Source organism: Epargyreus clarus, unplaced genomic scaffold, assembly GCF_041222505.1.
Source record: "Epargyreus clarus isolate Ecla_fem2 unplaced genomic scaffold, WU_Ecla_fem_2.2 ptg000004l, whole genome shotgun sequence".
Classification (NCBI taxonomy): domain Eukaryota; kingdom Metazoa; phylum Arthropoda; class Insecta; order Lepidoptera; family Hesperiidae; genus Epargyreus; species Epargyreus clarus.
The window spans coordinates 8,695,710-8,714,767 of record NW_027332212.1 but is presented as its reverse complement, the minus strand read 5'-3'; the positions used below and the strand labels follow the sequence as shown (position 1 = coordinate 8,714,767).

The 19,058-nt window shown below is 37.5% G+C and overlaps 2 protein-coding genes across 4 annotated transcripts in view; one reads left to right on the top strand and one right to left on the bottom strand.

Moving 5' to 3' along the window:
- The window catches only part of sog (chordin short gastrulation), a 133,926-nt gene extending 121,948 nt beyond the window's left edge, over positions 1-11,978 (top strand). Inside the window, exons 8-16 of the mRNA XM_073093123.1 lie at positions 127-408; positions 697-871; positions 1,432-1,598; positions 3,896-4,102; positions 5,102-5,281; positions 5,708-5,828; positions 6,262-6,503; positions 7,011-7,190; positions 7,759-11,978. Of these exons, the coding sequence (XP_072949224.1) occupies positions 127-408; positions 697-871; positions 1,432-1,598; positions 3,896-4,102; positions 5,102-5,281; positions 5,708-5,828; positions 6,262-6,503; positions 7,011-7,190; positions 7,759-7,884 (1,680 nt within the window). The 3' untranslated portion in view covers positions 7,885-11,978. The remainder of the gene's footprint in view (positions 1-126; positions 409-696; positions 872-1,431; positions 1,599-3,895; positions 4,103-5,101; positions 5,282-5,707; positions 5,829-6,261; positions 6,504-7,010; positions 7,191-7,758) is intronic.
- Positions 11,979-11,997: 19 nt separating this feature from the next.
- Positions 11,998-18,722, bottom strand: LOC140757423 (alanine--glyoxylate aminotransferase-like). 3 transcript variants are annotated; one of them, XM_073093126.1, is made up of 8 exons: positions 18,629-18,722; positions 17,247-17,412; positions 16,613-16,805; positions 15,756-15,921; positions 15,208-15,363; positions 13,690-13,782; positions 12,681-12,929; positions 11,998-12,274 (listed from the first exon to the last, which is right to left on the bottom strand). In XM_073093126.1, the coding sequence occupies exons 2-8, from the start codon at positions 17,403-17,405 to the stop codon at positions 12,121-12,123; spliced, it is 1,170 nt and encodes a 389-aa protein (XP_072949227.1). In that variant the 5' UTR covers positions 17,406-17,412; positions 18,629-18,722; the 3' UTR covers positions 11,998-12,120. The 3 variants fall into 3 exon arrangements, with proteins under 3 accessions (XP_072949227.1, XP_072949226.1, XP_072949225.1); XM_073093124.1 differs by having other exon boundaries at positions 11,999-12,274; positions 17,247-17,415; positions 18,629-18,721; XM_073093125.1 differs by lacking the exon at positions 18,629-18,722 and having other exon boundaries at positions 17,247-17,758.
- Between the last annotated feature and the right edge of the window lie 336 nt (positions 18,723-19,058).

The window sequence follows — 19,058 nt, the reverse complement described above, 5'->3', positions numbered from 1 at the left end:
ATTAGCCACTAAAGAGATTTTAAATACCTTAATAGGTTTGATCGTGTCAAAAGAACATTTGACCTTAAATATTACGATTGTCTTTCTTAGAATTATGCGCGATAAACTCATTTCTTACGATTATAGGTCCAAAAGATATCCAAACCTGGGTACGAGCTGAACGTTCTAGAAGTTTCCACGCCGGTATCTGCGGCGGAGTTACGTTCGTTATCTCGTGGAAGATTACTCCTGTCAGTGGAAGCTGTTGGGGCATTGGAGCGACGTATCTCAGGGGTTGTGAGGCAAAGAGCTGCTTGTGAAGTTTTCCACGCACCGTTAATGGCTGAAAGGGCACCAGCGTCCCCTGCTCCGGAAGGACTGGCGTTACTTTATATCGATAAGGATGGGTCACTTGTTTATGATATTCAGGTTCGTTGCATTTTATAATACTAAGGGTGCTAATGGTTTCATCAGATAAAATCCTTGCCGTATATTGATGTTTGTTATAACAATGAGTTGAACTTGAATCCAACTTCGAACCTAGATGAAGCCTTTTATTATGATTATGTCTTAGTTTCGAAGTGGTTCTGAAAGAAATAGATTATAGATTTATCCTCCTCAGTTTAAAGATCAGGAGCAAGAACTTTGAAAGTGTTGATATTGGAATAGTATTTTACTTTATTTGTTTCTTTACAAACACTTTTTTATTTCTTCCAGGTCGACAATCTAGGTATATCAGACCCGAAAATAACGTTAGTGGAAGAGCAAGGAAAGCGACACTCTCAAGTGGAGATCTTAGACACTAGAATGGGGGTGTTGGCGAGACCAAGTGCACGTATCTTCCCTCCACTTTATGAAGACCAACTTGCTGTTCATATAGGAGCAGATACTGGTAAGCGTTCGAACGCTATTGTTCGAAACTGTATTAAAAACAATGAAATTTTGTGGCTGTGTAAGGTTGGTTCCAGCATTCTTTAAATCCAAAAATATGTGGCAAGACAACACCTGCGCGGACCCAGTAGTAAATATATAAATAAAGTTTTATAAAAAAAACGCATATTAGTGCTGTTATTTTATGGTTGAAGGATAAAATAGAGCAGACTATTGATGTGTTCCAAGCAAAGTTTTTAATTGTAACGAAAGTGTATAATTGTTCACTTGTTGGTGAGATAGCCAATAGCGATAGTACCTATTTAATATCTAACTCCTGGGCCGCATCTATGTTTACTATAGGTAATGACGAGGAGTATAACTAGAGGAATTATTATAAAAACTGAAAACTTGACTCGCTACGCGTAGCCTACGTTACTCCCACGATTTTGACCAATTTAAAGACCTTATAGTTAAAATCTGTCAACCTGTTTCGGATGCAAAACATGGTACAGAATAAGAAATACATACATTCGAAAAACAATATCCTCTGTCAGGTAAAATAATCTTTTAATTCGTCAGGCCCACCAATCCTCCGCGGCAGGCTGATGTCGCGGTCCCTGCCGGACGCGGCGGGCGCTGGTCCTGCCCTGCTGAAGCGTACGGACGCCCGTATGCCAGCTACTGCCACTCCGGTTGCTGGCCTCGCCTGGCTCTCCGTTGATGCACTCTGTGGATTGAATTATGAGGTAAGTTCTGATTGACTAACTACTTATTTTTTTGGAGTTTACTCCTTAAGAAACGATTTGAGTTATAAGGCCCGGTACGGAAATTTTATGAGGAGTAAAATCAAGTGTAACACGAAAAGTTGAGGCGTAACGGAAACCAAAATATGAATCAAGAGTGCTTTTATTAATTTAAAATACAGTAAGTTCAAATCCCATATGAAAGTAATTATTACAATAAAAATAATTAGCAATATATAAAACATTAAAACGTCATTAACTAATTTGTTTACATTTTTGCATAAATTAAGTTATAGGTTTGATCATTTATAAACACTGTGAAAAATATGAACATTGGCGCCATAATATGATTAACAATCTTTTATGAACGTTTTTAAAGAAGACTAACATATAAAATCAGTAAGCAATTGAATAAGATATAATATTAGCAAAATAAGTTTTTAACATAAAGAGGCTTTTGTAAGTTACTGATATATTAATTTAACTTATAAAAATGGATGCATTATTGATCAGCACCATCTATCAACGATAAACGGGCAAAATCAAAACAGTATTATTTAATATTTATTACAGAATTATTGCTAATGAATTATGTTCAAAATAAGTTATATAAAATTAGCAATACGTTTTAAATGAATTCTAGAATTATAAAACATTCAGAAACAATCCAAATTACATATAATAACATGTTTATTGAGTCTCATATAAATTTCATCCGTAAATTGCAACAAGGATATTTTATAGATGGCAAAGAAATTATAATTATTAAGTTTTAAGTTATAAAACGTTAAACATTGTTTTAAATATAAATAATTATATTATATTAAAATTTACTTTAATATAAACAATTATATTAAGTTACCATTATAATATTTGGAACCAAAATACATAGATTGATAAACTTGCAAACTTACAATTTATAAAACTTGCCACTAGATGGCGCTATTTTATATTATTTTGTAACATACTTTATGTAATACGCATTATTGAAGTAATATAAATAATATGAATAATTACAGATATATGTTTCTTTCTCTTATCATTTTAGCAGATGCGTTCATTTACCTACTCTTTTTTCTATTCGATATATATCATAATTTTCATTCGTAAGGAGTAAACTCCAATCGTGCGTCGTAGCTGACACACACACACTTTTTTTTACTAGGTATCTTAAGTAAAAGGTAAGGTCCGCTCTGAAGTTGGTGCGAGTAGGTGTAGTCATACAATTTGCTATGGGGACGCGACTCATTTCTTTATTCAGAGCGGACTAGAGGTTAAGCGCGGACTATACCTATTACTTTCTTTTAATTTGACTGCGGCTGTGTTTTTGCTATTATTAGGTTTTTGAAGGTTTGGAAATACCAAAGACAAGACGTTCTACATTGACGACTAATTCTTTAGGGTGAATAACAATAGAGCATAAAAAAATAATTCAATTGTCAGAGTCACCTAAGGTTATGGAGGCGCCTTGAGGGCTTCCGCCTTTTAGAAATGAAAATATATGTTATTGAAAATCTATTAAAATATGCAATTAATCTTATTTGGTAACTTAATAGTTTTTGTGAGAATAAGAGCGATAGTATAGGCTGCACTTGGTATTAAGCATAAGACCTATATGCTACTTCCATTCCTTAAAAGTAATATTTAAAAAAATGTATTCCCGAATTATAACATTTTGATTTTTATCACAATATTTAATATTATAATTAGAATAGTTTAAATGGAAATGATAAAAAATGATAATTATAGGTGATAATAATTTAATTACATTACGAAGAACTAAGTATAATTCGTTTAATTTGATAGGTAGATAGATATGTAAATTAATAGATGCGTGATAGACAAACGAAGTAAATAATTGTTAATTATCGTAATTAACTTTCCATGTAAATCATAATCAGTTTACGTAAGCAAAGTAATCATTATTCAATCACTTATAGATAAATAGTTTAGTTTTCAGATAAACATCGTAAAAATGTAATGTAAACAAAATAAGATAAGTAGAGATCCATTATAATATTAATTGGTTGAAATTCGTCCTCTTGGTCCAGTGGGCCGATATTCGTTTTTTGAGTGATTTTTGAGATTGTGAAGGAGAACTTCGTAAAGAAAATTGCATACCTAAGAGATCTTTAAGAAAAAAGTACCTAGACCTTGAGGTCTACATGTTTAATATAAGTCTCCTCGCATCGATTCAAATCTCATTCAAATCGGTCCACCCATTTGAAAGCTACGATGCTACAAACAGATACATGCGTTAAATTTATGCGTTTACCTTAACAATAATATATTAATTCCAGGTAGTACTAAACGGCTACACGGGCGTGTGGTCCGCGTGGTTGGAGAGCCACGCGAGCGGCGGCGGTTCGCGCGCACTGGCTGGCATCGAGGGCTGCGTGCTGGAGCCGACGCCCGCAGAGCTGGCGTCCCTGCATGCGGGCGCTGCCTATCTGAACCTGCGCGGCGCCGATAACGACACTGAGTTCCTGCGCACGCGGTTACCACAGGTAGGGGCTAACATTATAATCGCTCTAGATGTTTTAATACTAAACGGTGTGTGGTCCGCGTGGTTGGAGAGCCACGCGAGCGGCGGCGGGTCGCGCGCACTGGCAGGTATCGAGGGCTGCGTGCTGGAGCCGACGCCGGCAGAGCTGGCCTCCCTCCACGCGGGCGCTGCCTACCTCAACCTGCGCGCCGCCGACAACGACACTAAGTTCCTGCGCACGCAGTTACCACAGGTAGGGGGTGACTATATGATAGCTCTTGATTTTCAAGTACTAAAGGGATCCATCACAGACCTGTATTTGTTTTAGATATAGGTCTGTGGGGTACATCGTCGTGTGGTTGGTGTAGTTGAAAAGTCAGCTCTTGAGCCAAACTCTAAGGCCACCCTAGTTATTTTAAGGATTAAAGTTAATAGTATCAGACACATTTCTAACTGCTTAAAATTTTAGTAGTTGCATTTAATTAATAAAAATTTGTAAAAATGAGTTTAATTAATATTTTAGCACTTAGTCGTCAAGTACTTAGTCAAAATAGTGAGGGTATAATATGTTTCTTAAAATGATTTATTAACATAAACAATTATTTGCATGCTTCAAAGATTGTAAGGATGAGGTGAGTTTTAAATACAATAATCTTGTGTGGTATACCATAGGTAATATTATTATGCGTGTACCTACGCATAATCAACTCAACTCTATTTACTTATGACATTCAATGCGTGTTATTATGGACGAGGCAAAATCTTTTTTCCGGAAACGGGTAGAATATTTTTGCTTACCACGGCGGTTATGGAAACCTTAATATACACATTTAAGAGTTTATTAAGGAGAGTACACTTGGGTATAAGATGTACTCGTAGGTTGTCTCATAAGATTTGCTTTATTTATTGAACCAATTGTAGAGTTGAATCCTAATCCAGATCTTTATCATCCCAGGCCGATATTAAAAAATGTCACTATAATTGTTTTTTATAATATTTCTATAAATTGTTTTTTCCACAGATAAGCGTGCCTCCATCTTGTTTGCCGTCTGACCAATGGACGAGCGAGAACGAGCTCAGTGCGAACTACCCGCCCGCGCCCGCTAACTCGCCGCCACCGGACAATTCGCTGTCCAATTCCGGCTCCTGTTACTATGCGGGCAGATCTTACGAAGACGGCGCGCAATGGATGGCTACTGAGGTATGATTTTCATTTAATTTTGTTTATTCATAGTTTTTTGTGTTTTAAAGGATTGACAATCATGTATTACATTATTTTCTGAACGTAGTCTGGATTGAAGGTCATTTGGGTTATTAAGGTGAGGTTGGAGGTGGTAAATTGAAAGTTTTTGCCACCCCTCATGTGATATAGCATTTTTTTATGCTTGTAGAATTTATAAAGATAGAAATTCTGAAATTCGTTTTCGAAAACTTTTAAATCTTGGTATAAATTAGAACATGGTTGTGAACAAAAAAATTTTTTGGTGTTATTTCCTGCTCCCGGCTCAATAGTTTTGAAGTTCAATAAGCTTACAAATACGAAATGTTTAATCAAAGCCGAATCTACTTATTTTGTAATATGCAAACAATATTTTTCTTTTATCTATTCGATTCTCATCTCTTACAGTCGTGTCACATGTGTGGATGCGTGCACGGCGTGCTGCGGTGTGACCCGGTGCGCTGTCCGCCAGTGAACTGCGCCGTGCCCACTATACAGCCGCCTGGACAATGCTGCCCTATTTGCACTAGTGAGTACTCACTGCTCATTTCTACCTCTATTAGTCTCTCTACTAGTCTTAAAAAGTGGGTGGGGAGGCTATGGAGGTCTTCCACAATGCAGCCAGGTGCAATATGTATGTTGTTAAATCGTAATAACCTTTTGTTTAACTTAAAGCCGATGAATTAAGTTTCATGTGCGACGCAATATTCGCAGTGATGCATTACAAAAAAATCTTAAAATATGTTGAATTTTTATGTAGGGATGCTTTAATATACCTACATTTAATACCGATGTTTCCATGGGTACAGTAAAGAAATTCATTTCGTTCCTAATAATAAATATCAAATGCCAGAGCGAAGAATGGCAGAGCTTGCTAATACGTACATATATTGTCTTATTTGTTGTTGGAGTAATTGCCAATTTAATTCGGCTCACGTCGATAATATCTTTAACTCTCCTAGATTCAACAACAGCGGTATGGAACGAGTCTCACGGCTGCCACCTCGCGGGGCAGTACCACGCGCCGGGGTCCTCCTGGCACCCGTACTTGGTGCCGGGCGGGTACGACACGTGCGCGGTGTGCACGTGCGAGTTCCCCACGCGGCAGGTGCGCTGCCCGCGCGTGCGCTGTCCGCCGCTGCGCTGCGCTGAGAGAGACGCCTATCGACCGGATAAAAAGTCGTGCTGTCGTGTTTGTCCTGAGGTTAGTTATGTTATCATTAGTTTAAATGTATTCTATTGTAGTTTGATCATCTGTGATCAACTTCAAATTGGATTTAAGTTTTCCCTCAGGTCGGCTACATGCTTTGATACTTCCGAAGTATTAAATTAGAATGCTTCTTATGAATGCATCTCTCACCACCCTCTTCAAACTAGAACATAGTTCTTAACATCCAATGAGGCAGCAATGACAGAGGAGTTGAGCTAAAAATGGTTTCAACATAGCTTCTATAGATATAGTTGGTCTTCGAGTTTAAGGATGTGGTTAGGTAATTGCTCGGCGTTTTGATAAAGTTCTCAGGGGTAGAAAATATTCAGCATTTTAGACTAGGTTTATGCTAAAAACTCTTAGCCTACTGAAGATTTTTTGATTGATGCCCGTAATAGATTTTTCTGACTTATTATTTTTATTTAACCGTCGATACAATCTCATTGAAATATTTAAATTTAGATTGCCATAATAATTGTAAACTTTTTGATGTCCTTTTAGGTGAAGACCAAAAAGACGGAAGAGGAAACCCCGAAGGACCAGGGAGCGCCGCGCACTGCTGAAGAGATCCTGGCGGAGGGCGGTTGCAAGTTCCCTGACGGGCCGCTGCCTAACGGGAAAGAAGTGCATCCGTCCATACACTCGCACGGGGAACAAAGATGCGTCACGTGCAGATGCAAGGTACGTCTATTTTTACATTATAGAATGTAGATATATTTTGAAATATTTAAATCCATGATGGGTTATGGAGGGTAAGAAAGGGTCATACTAGGCATTCTGATTTCGCCCACAGGCATATGAGGATTGATGGATGGACAGATGGATATATGTTGACGACGTCAGGATCCTCAGGCAGGGCTCTTTTGTCCTATTTAGGGTTGGTTACAGTCGTCCATGGGACGCAGTAATCACTTACTGTCAAATGGATCTGACTGTAAGTGATCACTGCCTCCCATGATATGATTCGAAAATTAGACCTTCCCAACACACACTCAACTATGTGTTCGAGTACCACTTCAATTTCAACAAATATGTAATGAATAATCTTTCAATTTGCTAAGATATTCATCTTCTATTATGACTTGTGTCCAGTAGCAGATTTATGCAGGTTGATGGATAATATCTCATCTTAATTGAGTTGCACGTTTTTAATATAGAGGTATGTGCAATGTGCAGGTATGTCGAAAGAGAAATTAAATCATTCATTTTCCAAATACAGTATTATCATATGGAACTTGTGTGTCCACAGGACGGTGAAGTAACATGCATCCGCAAGCGTTGCGGGCGAGCGGCGTGCGCGCGGCGACGGCGCGGCGACGGCTGCTGCGCGTGCGCGCGCCACCGCCGCCAGCGCGCGCCGCCGCCGCCGAGCTGAGCACGGGGGCCAGTGCACCAGTGTATGGCGACACCACGTTCACGCCACGGACCGGTACTAGCGCAAGGCGGACCGATACTAGCGCAAACACTGGGTTTATACGGCCTGGTGTCTTGGTCAATATGTGACTTAAGACCGATAGTGTCGTATAATAAATCTGTAGTTTTGGCAATTGTGTAGGTTGCATATGGAAGCACGCACTGATACTTTTTGAAGTGAAAACTTATTTAGCTCTGTTGTAGTTTAAAACTTGATGAAACAAAAGTACTTGTAAAAAGAGACAAACATATGATAAAGATATCTATAGAATGAGATGGAATACATTTTACAGTCGTCTCATTCCTTCGAACTTTAATTCTCTGACGTAACGTAACCTTTCTTTCGTTAAATTTAACGTTTCTATCGGTTGCTACGAAAGCGCAATGTATTAGTAGGTATAGATATCGCTAACTGTGTGGCCGATTGGAAGTTGCCGTGTTGAATGTAATCCTCCGGTAGGTAATCCTTCGCTAATTATCAGAAGGGTCGTAAAGTTTGACGTGAATAACCGTTTTACGCTAGTATCGGTTGTATTTGGACCGATAGTTTTTATAAGCTCTGCGCTAGTATCGGTTGATATAAAAGCACGAACCGATAATACTTTGACATATTATGCTACTTGAAACTGTGTCGATATTATTAATAATTTATATTACAGCACGTCATTCAGTTATATTTATATGGTAAAGTGTAAATCATGTCTAAACAACCAATTTTGTTTTGTTTTCGGGGGAATGGGTTTGCTTACCCTGTCCCATCATCCTCATGGTATTGATGATCAATTACAATGCATATTGTGTTAAGTATTATCGGGGACTGCTTATTGGTGGCAGCGAACGAAGATTGACGACTCGCCATATATTGTAGTTGTACTGTACTGCGCCGGACCCCGTTTATACCCCAGACTGCTATAGGCTAAGTGAGTGAACGCTAGAACTAGCGGTGTGCGATTGTGAATGAATGATACTAACGAAATCATTCGATTGTGAGAATATCTCGATTAGGAGCATTAGTAATTACTAAGGAATGAAATGAACGATAAGTGCCACCCAGCTGAGCACGCCGCCGCGCCACTCCGGACACAGTATTATGCGGTTACCGCAAAAAAATCGCGATCTTCCCATATTTCTTTCATGCACAATGTATTATGATAAACGAGCATTCAAACTTGATTTCTAACAATGTTAAAGAATCTTAATGTAGTATTCTAAATTGTCTCTAACAATTTTGCAATCTTGTAATCTTTTGTAGTTAAAAAAGGCTTTCACTTTCATCTTTGGTCGAAGGATGTATAAAGAATAAAATGCAGTTTATTATATTTCAAGAAATTAAAAATATGCATTTGTCAAGTTAGTATACTCGTTTAGCGTCATGCATAGAGCATGGAAGCAACATAGGATGAATGGTGCGTACAGGGCTTACGCCGGACCCCCGATTTACCCCCAGACTGCTGTATGATAAGTGAATGAATGTTACGATCCAGCGGTGTGCGATTGTGAATGATTGAATGACATCACGAAATCATTCACTTAGATTGTCACTGTTCTTCTTCGGTTATTATTTAAACTAAACCCTTTATTTTAATAATTTATTTGGTTGAGAACTAGGTGCAAATAGTTTCAGGATGTTTTTAGTCAGTCTATTTGAAAATTCTGGTAGATTTATTGTATTAGCAGATCATTCATAATCGCACATCACTACTTCGTTCTATAGACTGATATAATATTTTTATGTACTCTTGCGATTCGAATGTGTCTAGTATTTAGTCGGTGGTGAGCGGCGGTCGGTCGCGCGAGGGTCCGGATTGAAGGCTTCCCTGTATTATTCATTATTCGACGTGAATATTTACTTCCCACCGGTATTTTAATTGGTATTATGAGTCCCGAAATTTTATAGGCGCATTGTTACCCGATACCGATCCGACTTTAGTGTAGTGTACGGCCGTTGTAGACTAGCTATTTTAAGCAACGGCGATTCGCGGTTTAGCGATTACATCAATACTGTTTTATATTTTAGCGACTTGCTGTCGCGGTATCGAAATCATGCGTTTTGGCAAAGCTACATTACGTTTCACGTTCAGTTGCTGCGAGCAGCGATCAAACACGAAAAACAAACGAAAAACAGTGAATCGTCGATCACCGTTTCTGAAAGTAGCTAGTCTGCTGTGGCCCTTAGTCGTACGGCGGCTTACTCGGGTAGGGAGTCAGGAATGGTGTGAGCGCGGTCGATGATGTTAAAGATGTGCCATATTTTCTTAATGTAAATAATAAATTATTACATTTAACTTTACTTATGTGCATATTTATTTACGATTCTAATGTATATTATTATGGGTTATTGCAAGTGTAGCTTGTGTCGGAACCATCACAAAAACTTGTAATCGGCCGTTATTATTTGTGCATTTGCTTGTAGTTTTGTATATCTTTCTGTAATATCATACACGTTATATTTCTGTTTAGTAGGTGAGGTTTCATTGTATTTAGAGCCCTTAACGCACCATCCGATTGTGGTACTCATCTAAGTATGATATGAATTTTATTATTCAAGATACAAATGTTTTAATGCGTTTAGATATTTAGATTCCGATGGCCAACAAGCCGGATAGTGCGTAATGGGCTTATTAGCCCGTGTTGTAGAGACGGGTGTAAGCTGATGTAGTGTAATTTAACATAAGGTTGAGATAATACAACTGTCGGCCAGAACAGATATTATTGTAAATAATCTTAATTTTGCCTATGTTTATGAGTATAATATATTATAGAACGCGTATGATATTTTACGTTTTAAACGTTGTTTACTTTTATAAAATAAATATTGCGCAATATGCCGATATAAAGCTATTAGTTAAGTTTAGATTATGTAAATTCGTGACTAGTTTTGTTTAATTACTAGGTAAACAGTTTTATAGTTACGTAATTAAGAAAGCTAGTCCAAATGTTTCGATGTGATGGAAACGAATGCCATGTAGCTAGACGCATGGTATGATATTATAATGTACTAAGCCGGGTATATCTACAAGGTCACGTGATTATCCCACTATAACGTCAACGGGGTTGCCTTCTATAAAAAATCCCTTAAATAATAATTATACTTAACCATGATTCTAATGAAATAAAATGAACGTTTATGCGGTACGTTTATATCAAATGTTCCAAAAATAGGATAAATGAGAAATTGTGGGAAAAGTTTGCTCGACAATTATAATTGAAATTGAATAGTTTAAAAGTTTTATTTTTACTGTTATATTTGAACAAATTACCTATATATATTTTTTTCGATTAAATTTCTTCACAAATTTTACCAGTAGATTATAATAGAATTAAAAGTTTCCCCGATGTTGACTATTGTCAATGTCGTGTGTAATGCGGTAATTCCAATCCCACCATATTGTGACGTAATTGGGATTTGTTGCGGGAAATGTGACCTTTCTTAGACCATGGCTAGATGTATGTCTGTCTTCGATAAATTATATACCTACGTTATTTTAATTGAATAAAGTATTTCGTAGTGGCGACATGGATTTCTAGCGGTTTCAATTATTTCGTGAGACATTGCCAAAAATTGTAAACTTTGTAAAATAAATTTTGTTTCTTGTTGTGGTTCTAGTCCAACAAAATTGTGACTGTATTATAGTTATACTCACGTTGTATTGGCTCTTATTATATTTTGTCGTAATGAGAATATTATTCGACTACTTATATTGATAATCAGGAGTTATCTTGGTTTTAGTTGTATCGTATAATCTAACAATAGAGAGTAATTACCTATGGCTTGCAAATAACATAACTAATGGCCATAAAGGATTCTATGAACTTGCTTATATTTGCATTGTTTTTCATTTAATAGTTATTATTATACGTAATATCTCTGAGTCACTCCTCACAATGTACAAAACAATATTTAATTTGATTATCAATTGAACATATCAGTTTCGCAGTAATGTTAGCCAAAATTGCATAATTGTTGTTGATTGGTCGAAAACCAGTCGATAATAATAATATATTGTAGATCATTACAGTTTTAGTATGCAATAAATTACCGGTGAATTCAATAAATGTATTTTTATTCTATTTCCTTTTATATTGTAAGATTTTTTTATACAGACACATAATTTTCTATAGATTTTATACTTATTGGCATCTAAGAGGGAAATTCCAATAAGCGCGCATAGTCACACCCTAAGAACATATAACAAAATCACAGTGAAGACTTCTTCATTCCCTTCATTGTATTAATCATGGCATTGGCGACAGCTTCGGCTGTCTTCAAGGTGCTGTTGACCCCCATAATCCCGACACGTAAAGTCTTCCCCGCTGTGAGACCAAGGCCTCCAAATACTAGAATGCCGAAACTGAAAAGAAAATAATAGTTAAAAATTATAATATATAATAGTACATAATTATTGGTTGGTTTTCATTTTTTTTCTTAATTCAGACCAGTAAAAATAGGAATAAATTCGATGAATTAAAAATCTATTTAAAAGCAGTAAGGCTTTCTATAAAAACGAAAAGCATAATGCGTGGAGGAGCGTTCATTATATCTAACAGCTTTAGCTAACCCTAAATTCCGGATTCGATCCCCGGCCAGTTAAACACTTGAATTATTAATTTAGAGTCCTGTTCTGGATCTGTAGCCTATATTCTTATACACAGCAGATACTATTGTAAGACTGAATATAGAAATACAGTAGTATTAAGTAAAGGAAATCAATAGGTAAGTAGGTACGTAGCCTAAGTTACATAACCTAGATAACTTACTTATCTCTCATATATGCGATGAACTTGGGATACGGGTATTCCTTTGGTAGTACTATAGTAGTAACTGTGGGCAATCTGTCCTCTGGTTTTGGCACGAAGAATTCGAAACCGAACTCCTTGAGTTTCTTATGGAGGAGTGCGGTGGCTGCTGCGTGGCGAGCCCAGGACTTTGGAAGAGTTTCAATGCATAATTCTTTAAGGCAGCTCCGAAGAGCCCACATGAGAGGAGGGCTCAATGTATGATGGTAACTGGAAAATAATGAAGTGACTAAGTTTTATTCGATTTTTGCTTGCATTTTATCTGGTTTAAGGGATTAAACATTTTTCAAGGGTATTAAAGAAAATCTGGGGATATTTATTAAAAAGGTATTAAATATGTAAATAATTGTTGACTTTTTAATAATGTTGACTTTTCTGTGTGTCATTAAAGAAAAGCAGAAAACAATAAAAAAGGATGCAAGATTTTTGTTATTATATTAGGTACAATTTTATCTCTAAGACTTTGAATATGAAGGTGGTAGAACCCTTTGTGGTTTGACTCCGGCGGCACTACCGCCACACCTATTTCTACATCATAACAGCAGTGTTAGGCGCTGCTGTGTTCCGATTAGAAGGGTGTGGTAAGGGAGACATACTTTTTCGAGGCGTTACAGCTTAGTCCTCAGGGGTAGCGGCGCATCTCTGGCCGACCTCAGGTAGGAATATCTAATCCTATCTGGGGTTGATTACAAATGTCCATGGGCGGCAGTAGCCACTTACCATCAGGTGGAATGCATGCTCGCCTGCTACTCCTATATTATAAAAAAACACATTGCTTCCTCCAGGGTGGACCCAGTCGAATAGCAATAATTTGAAGCAGTCTTATGTAATCTTTGACGAAACAACGACATGCGGAGCGGTAAAGCATGAATTTAGATTTCTGTTCTTATTCTAAGTATTATTGGATTTGGCAACCAGGTCATAGGCTAAGTTAATGTGGCGCTATGAGCGTAAAAGCGTTAATACTTACAAACGCGTGTTGCCATAACAATTCCATTGTTGAGCTAACAGCTTAACATCGAAGTAGAATGGGGACTCGTGTGTCCTGCTATTTATCTTCGCTCTAGAACAAACGTTATCATCAGTCAGAAAATAAGTGACGGAGCAAGAAATAAATCGGTCAAGACGTGACGCAATTACAAGTAGACAAATTATGAGCAATAGAATGATTTATAGTAGCAATTACCAATTGTTCGAGTAACCTATAAAATTAGACGCTATTTTTTGTGTATTATACAAGAACTAGAAGATACAAGAATTAGACACGAAAAAGCTGTGATAGCCTAGTGGTTAAAACGCAGCTTCTCAATCGAGGGGTTCGAGGTTCAAATTCTAGGCACGCTCTGATTTTTCAAAGGTATTAGAAATTTATTATCGCTTGCATTAAGGAAAACAGTGAAGGATAATATCGTTGATTGGATAGATTAATTAAAAGTATGACACATCAGTAAATGAGATGTTTCTAGATCTCAGATGTATCATTGCATCAGTAATCAACTTCATTAAAGTTATCTATCTTATTTAAATTTTGTAGCACGCAGACATAATTTGACAAACTATAGATGTTTCGTCACTTTGATAATTGTACTCTTTTAAGTATAAATATTATTATCAGGATTGTGATATCATTTATGCAACATTATTATTTAATTTAATCATTGTTGAGTAGGACATTGACTTCTTTCATTCTAAAAGACACTGTATGTGGAGATTCACTTAGTAATACGTACTGGACATACACCGTTGAATTTATTAATATACCAATTTATTAATTAGGTTATCAAATATTATCGAGCCAATCTTCTGAATAATCTTTACGAAATTTTACGCATGAAAATCCATAGAGTCCACAAAATAAATAAATAGAAATTCGTACAAATAAGCCTTGTATATACTTGTATATATGAAGTTTACATTACATCTAATTGACACATCTTATACCATAAGGTGTTTTTATACCTATGTATTTGGTTATTTTGTTTCTTGGCTTGCGGTGGGTAATCTAATAGATACTGTAGTACCATTTATACTGATGGTACTAAACTGTTAGTACTCTGGCAAAGGGAGATCTCCCGCCGGGCTAGGTGATCATGCCCGGGGAGCGGCCGTGCTCTAACAGTCTCAGTTCGGAACTTGTATATATGCAGGATATTTAGAAAACTTCGATAGCGTGATTCAGAATACTCGTGGCGCCATCTCTTGACGAGTAGCGGGAGGTCGCCACATCACCCCCTGCTCCCCAACGTGGGGCTCGAACCCACGACCCTGAGATCACGTCGGGGTCACCACATGGCAAAGGGAGATCTCCCGCCGGGCTAGGTGATCATGCCCGGGGAGCGGCCGTGCTCCAAAAGGCTCAGTTCGGAACTTGTATATATGCAGGATATTTAGAAAACTTCGATAGCGAGTAGCGGGAGGTCGCCACAGTACCATCAGTATGAATGGTACTAGTTCTCGTATAAATACTACTTAATAACTACGTACTAACTCTGCTCTAGTACTGAAGGCAACGGGTGAAATTCCAGCTGGTCCGCTAAGAGCCTTCTGGGATGAAGAGTAAACGGCGTCCACTTTCCACTCGTCCATGTAGAATGGAACTCCTCCTAATGATACCACCGTGTCCACCAGTAATAGGGCGTCATATCTGAAAAAAAAATTAATAAGAAAAGTTATTATTGTGTTGTTTAATTATAATACCGTCAACCGTGATCTGATTCGATCCCTTTGTAAGCTAAATATTCATGTTGAAAAATGTTAAATTTAGAAGACTCATTAAGGTGTTTTCTTATGGACATGGTGTTTTGCACGCCAATGAGCAAAAAGATAAAAGAGTTTAAAAATCTGTCTTAGGTACTATTTATTACGTATCATACTTAACATAAAATTATCAATTATTCTTTAAATCTTACTTAAGAGACAGCATATAAAACAAAACATTTTAAGGAATGCAAAGATTTTGGAAGAAGAATTTCTTGAATCCTATACAAACCCTGAAACTATTAATATTATTTTGTTTCATAAAGCGGTGTAACTTACTTGCGACAGAGGTCTCCGAGGCCCTCTAAGTTCTGTACGGTCCCTGTGGAGGAGTCGCCGTGAGTGATGAAAAGTGCCGTCGGCCGCAACCGTCTCAGCTCTGGTTCAATCTGCTCCAAGCTAAACGTTGCGTTCATCGGTATCTTTATTGCTTCTACCTTTATTCCTGGAATTAGATTTGTTAAATAAGACATGTTTTTTTTTATAATATAGAAGTTGTAGACGAGCATGCAGTCCACCTGATGGTAAGTGGCTACTGCCGTCCATGGACATCTGTAATGAACCCCAGATAGGATTAGATTCCTACCTGAGGTCGGCCACAGATGCGCCGCTACACCTGTAGACTAATCTGGGATGCCTCGAAAAAGTATGTCTCCCTTACCACACCCTTCAAAACGGAACAGAGCAGCGCCTAACACTGCTGTTAATAGGCAGAAATAGGTGTAGCGGTGGTGCCGCCGGAGTCGAACCACAAAGGGTTCTACCACCTTGAAAAATGTAGAGTGTAGACACAAAATGTGTGTAGTTTACCTGATTACCAGGTAATTGCCCTTGGACGTTTGTAGCTAACTCCAAATAGGACAGAATTGTAATTCTTTAATTTAGAATCAGTCACAAATACACGTAGCTTTCTTTGAAAAATAACTTGGAAAGTTTGACGTAAATATGTCTGCGATGTTTCTTACTGCATTATCTTATTGCAAATATTATTGGAGTAATCGCAGATATGAAAGGTATCTGCTATGTATTTGCATGCATTGCTATTCTGATGATGAAGTTGATATGCTGGTTAATTGCGATTACTACATCTAATTCTAGAAAAACGTATTGGCAGCAGAGCATAAAAAATAGGATACCATGTCTAGTAGCAACAATAGATGCTCGTTCATCCCATAATCCTCTGGCAGCGATGAGGAGGGTCTCTCCTGGTGCAACGAGGTTGCTGATCACTGTTTCCATCCCAATGTGGCCAGAGCCACTTAGCGCAAGCACCAAATTACTACGGGTTTGGAATACGTATTGCAGGCTTTTGCGAATATCGTCAACCACCTGAAAGGAAGATAAACGTATAAATGTTATAGAAAATATTTCTAACAGAGTAAAGTAAACTTTCTCGTACTGCCGGTTGATTTTAAAAAGATTAGACTATTTTTAAGGAATTCGTGGACAAGATCGTTGCTCAGAGAATTGGAGCTCATGGCTGAACTCTACTTTTAAATTTGTTGTCTGGCTTAAATTGTGCTGCACGGTAAACTTACTTATTACAGGTCTTCCAATTTAAACCGCAATACTGTTTCTGAGATTAAGTTCAGGCAAACCTGTTGTAATATTGATCCACTTTAGTAATAGTTTAGTTAGTTTAATAATTACTTAATATCAGGTGAAGTGCATGACTGCTTGCTATTTCTATGGCGTAAACTGTTGTTCCTTCTTTTTTTATTTCGAATTAGCACAGTATGACGAAAAATCACGGCTGGAGAGAAAACTTACATTAAAGTACTCGTCACATAGAGGTGTTATCACAGGTCTAGAGAGGGCTTCCTGGACTGATGGCCACAAGTTGCAAGGGCCCGGCCCACAAAACAAAGGTGTCTTGAATTGACGATCCACTATCATGGGCGGTTCAAGAATCATCTTCGGTGAAGACATCTTGGTACTGCTGAAATTATTCCAACGTTTCTTCTGTAACGAATTTAAACAGTAAATTATTTCAAACTAAAACTACGACGTGTTAGCCTGACGCTGTATTTTGTTACATTATAAAGTTGACTAGTCTGGTGCTGCGAGTGAACGTATGCCCCGAGCGATAAACTCGAGCGTTAAAAAAATCATCTCAACATTACATCGACAATCGTCGGTTATGGTTATCGACATAATCAAAAGGCATCTGTCCAATAATTTACTTAAGCGGAAACATTTAAGTCATAATTTTTTCGGCCATTTGCATTTAAATATGCTCATTACTTGCGGCCTTCGCCAACAGAGGGTGTCAGGGGAATATATTCAGCTCACTGTGACCGATATTTCGAGCGAGTAACCGTGAAGTTTGGTTACCGGAATCGGGTTAATGTTTAGATTTAGTGCTAATAGGGTGGTTGTAAATTTGCTACAATGTTCTGGCGCTATCGGATGGCACATTTGGCAAGAGAGCTTCGCCCGGGGCGCGCGTCGCTTGCCAGCCTCATATTTGTTCCGGTGCTATCGCTATGTTGGTAACCGCGGTTTAACAATTGTTTTTATATGCCATTTAACAAGAATTCGCTTCGTTTATTTCAAAATAGCGTGAATTGTAAAGCGTTTATCTGTAAGGTCGTGGAGTCGGGTGGGATGAGGTCAAAGATAAGGTTGTATTATGAGATTGGAACGTGTGACGAAGATCGAACAAGCGCAATGTTGCTTGGACAAATTGATTCGATTCCGACCCGACTGTCGATGTGTTCCCGGCGGACGAGGCGAGGCGTGGAGCTAGACAGGCGATCCGTTGAGACCGTGTCCCGCTCTCGTAAATACGACGACAACTACTAGCGCCATGTTCGGTGGAATCAACCGTGGAAATGTCTACCTGTTTTATATCTAGAGCGATTGGCAAATTTAATTCAGAACTATTTATAGGAAGAAATTCGTTAACAATTAATAGTGCTATATAATAGTGAATGATTATGGGTTCAGGATTTAAAAAAATAATACTTGAGTGATTAAACTTAGTGATTAACTAATGGTAAATGTATTTCAATAAAATTACTCGTTAATTTAAAAATATTCTCTTTAAAAAAGTACGTTAAACTTTAGAATACGATACGTATTTAACACGAAATTTTAATAAATTAGGGATACTGACATTGTAAGACAAAAGAACTTAATAAATAACTTACATTTAGAGTTCAACCTATCGCTTTACTAGTTTCAAACTTCAAGAACGGCGATATCTTTTTCTGTGCCAGAGATGTTATTCCGATCGATTCTCGAGTGCTAACTGACGTAAATGGTGTCAATTGATGGGTTATATGGTATCTGAGTTTATGATATCCTATAAACAATGTGCCTAATTATAGACTCTTAAAATGAGGTGAGAGCTTTTTGGTATTGCATCAGTTATTTGTTTCAGTGTGAGATAGGCTTGACCTAACCAATCAGAAGCCAAACACTAACTTCATTTAGTAATAATAAATACACAAATTTGGGGGCCTACTACCATCTCTTAAAACAATATAATTTTAATCATACATTGAAATTTCGTACCACAACGTCTGTGGTACGAAAGTTTGTTTTTATAATATTACAATAAGCAGTTTTGTATGATGT

What these genes read in the sequence shown, in the direction of transcription:
- LOC140757423 (XM_073093126.1), bottom strand. Translation starts at nt 17,405, where the DNA reads ATGTCTTCACCGAAGATGATTCTTGAACCGCCCATGATAGTGGATCGT. An exon ending in GCCTTCAGTACTAGAGCAGA is followed by an intron (nt 13,783 to 15,207) that starts GTTAGTACGTAG and finishes CGTTTGTTCTAG; the next exon opens with AGCGAAGATAAATAGCAGGA. An exon ending in ATCGCATATATGAGAGATAA is followed by an intron (nt 12,275 to 12,680) that starts GTAAGTTATCTA and finishes TTTTCTTTTCAG; the next exon opens with TTTCGGCATTCTAGTATTTG.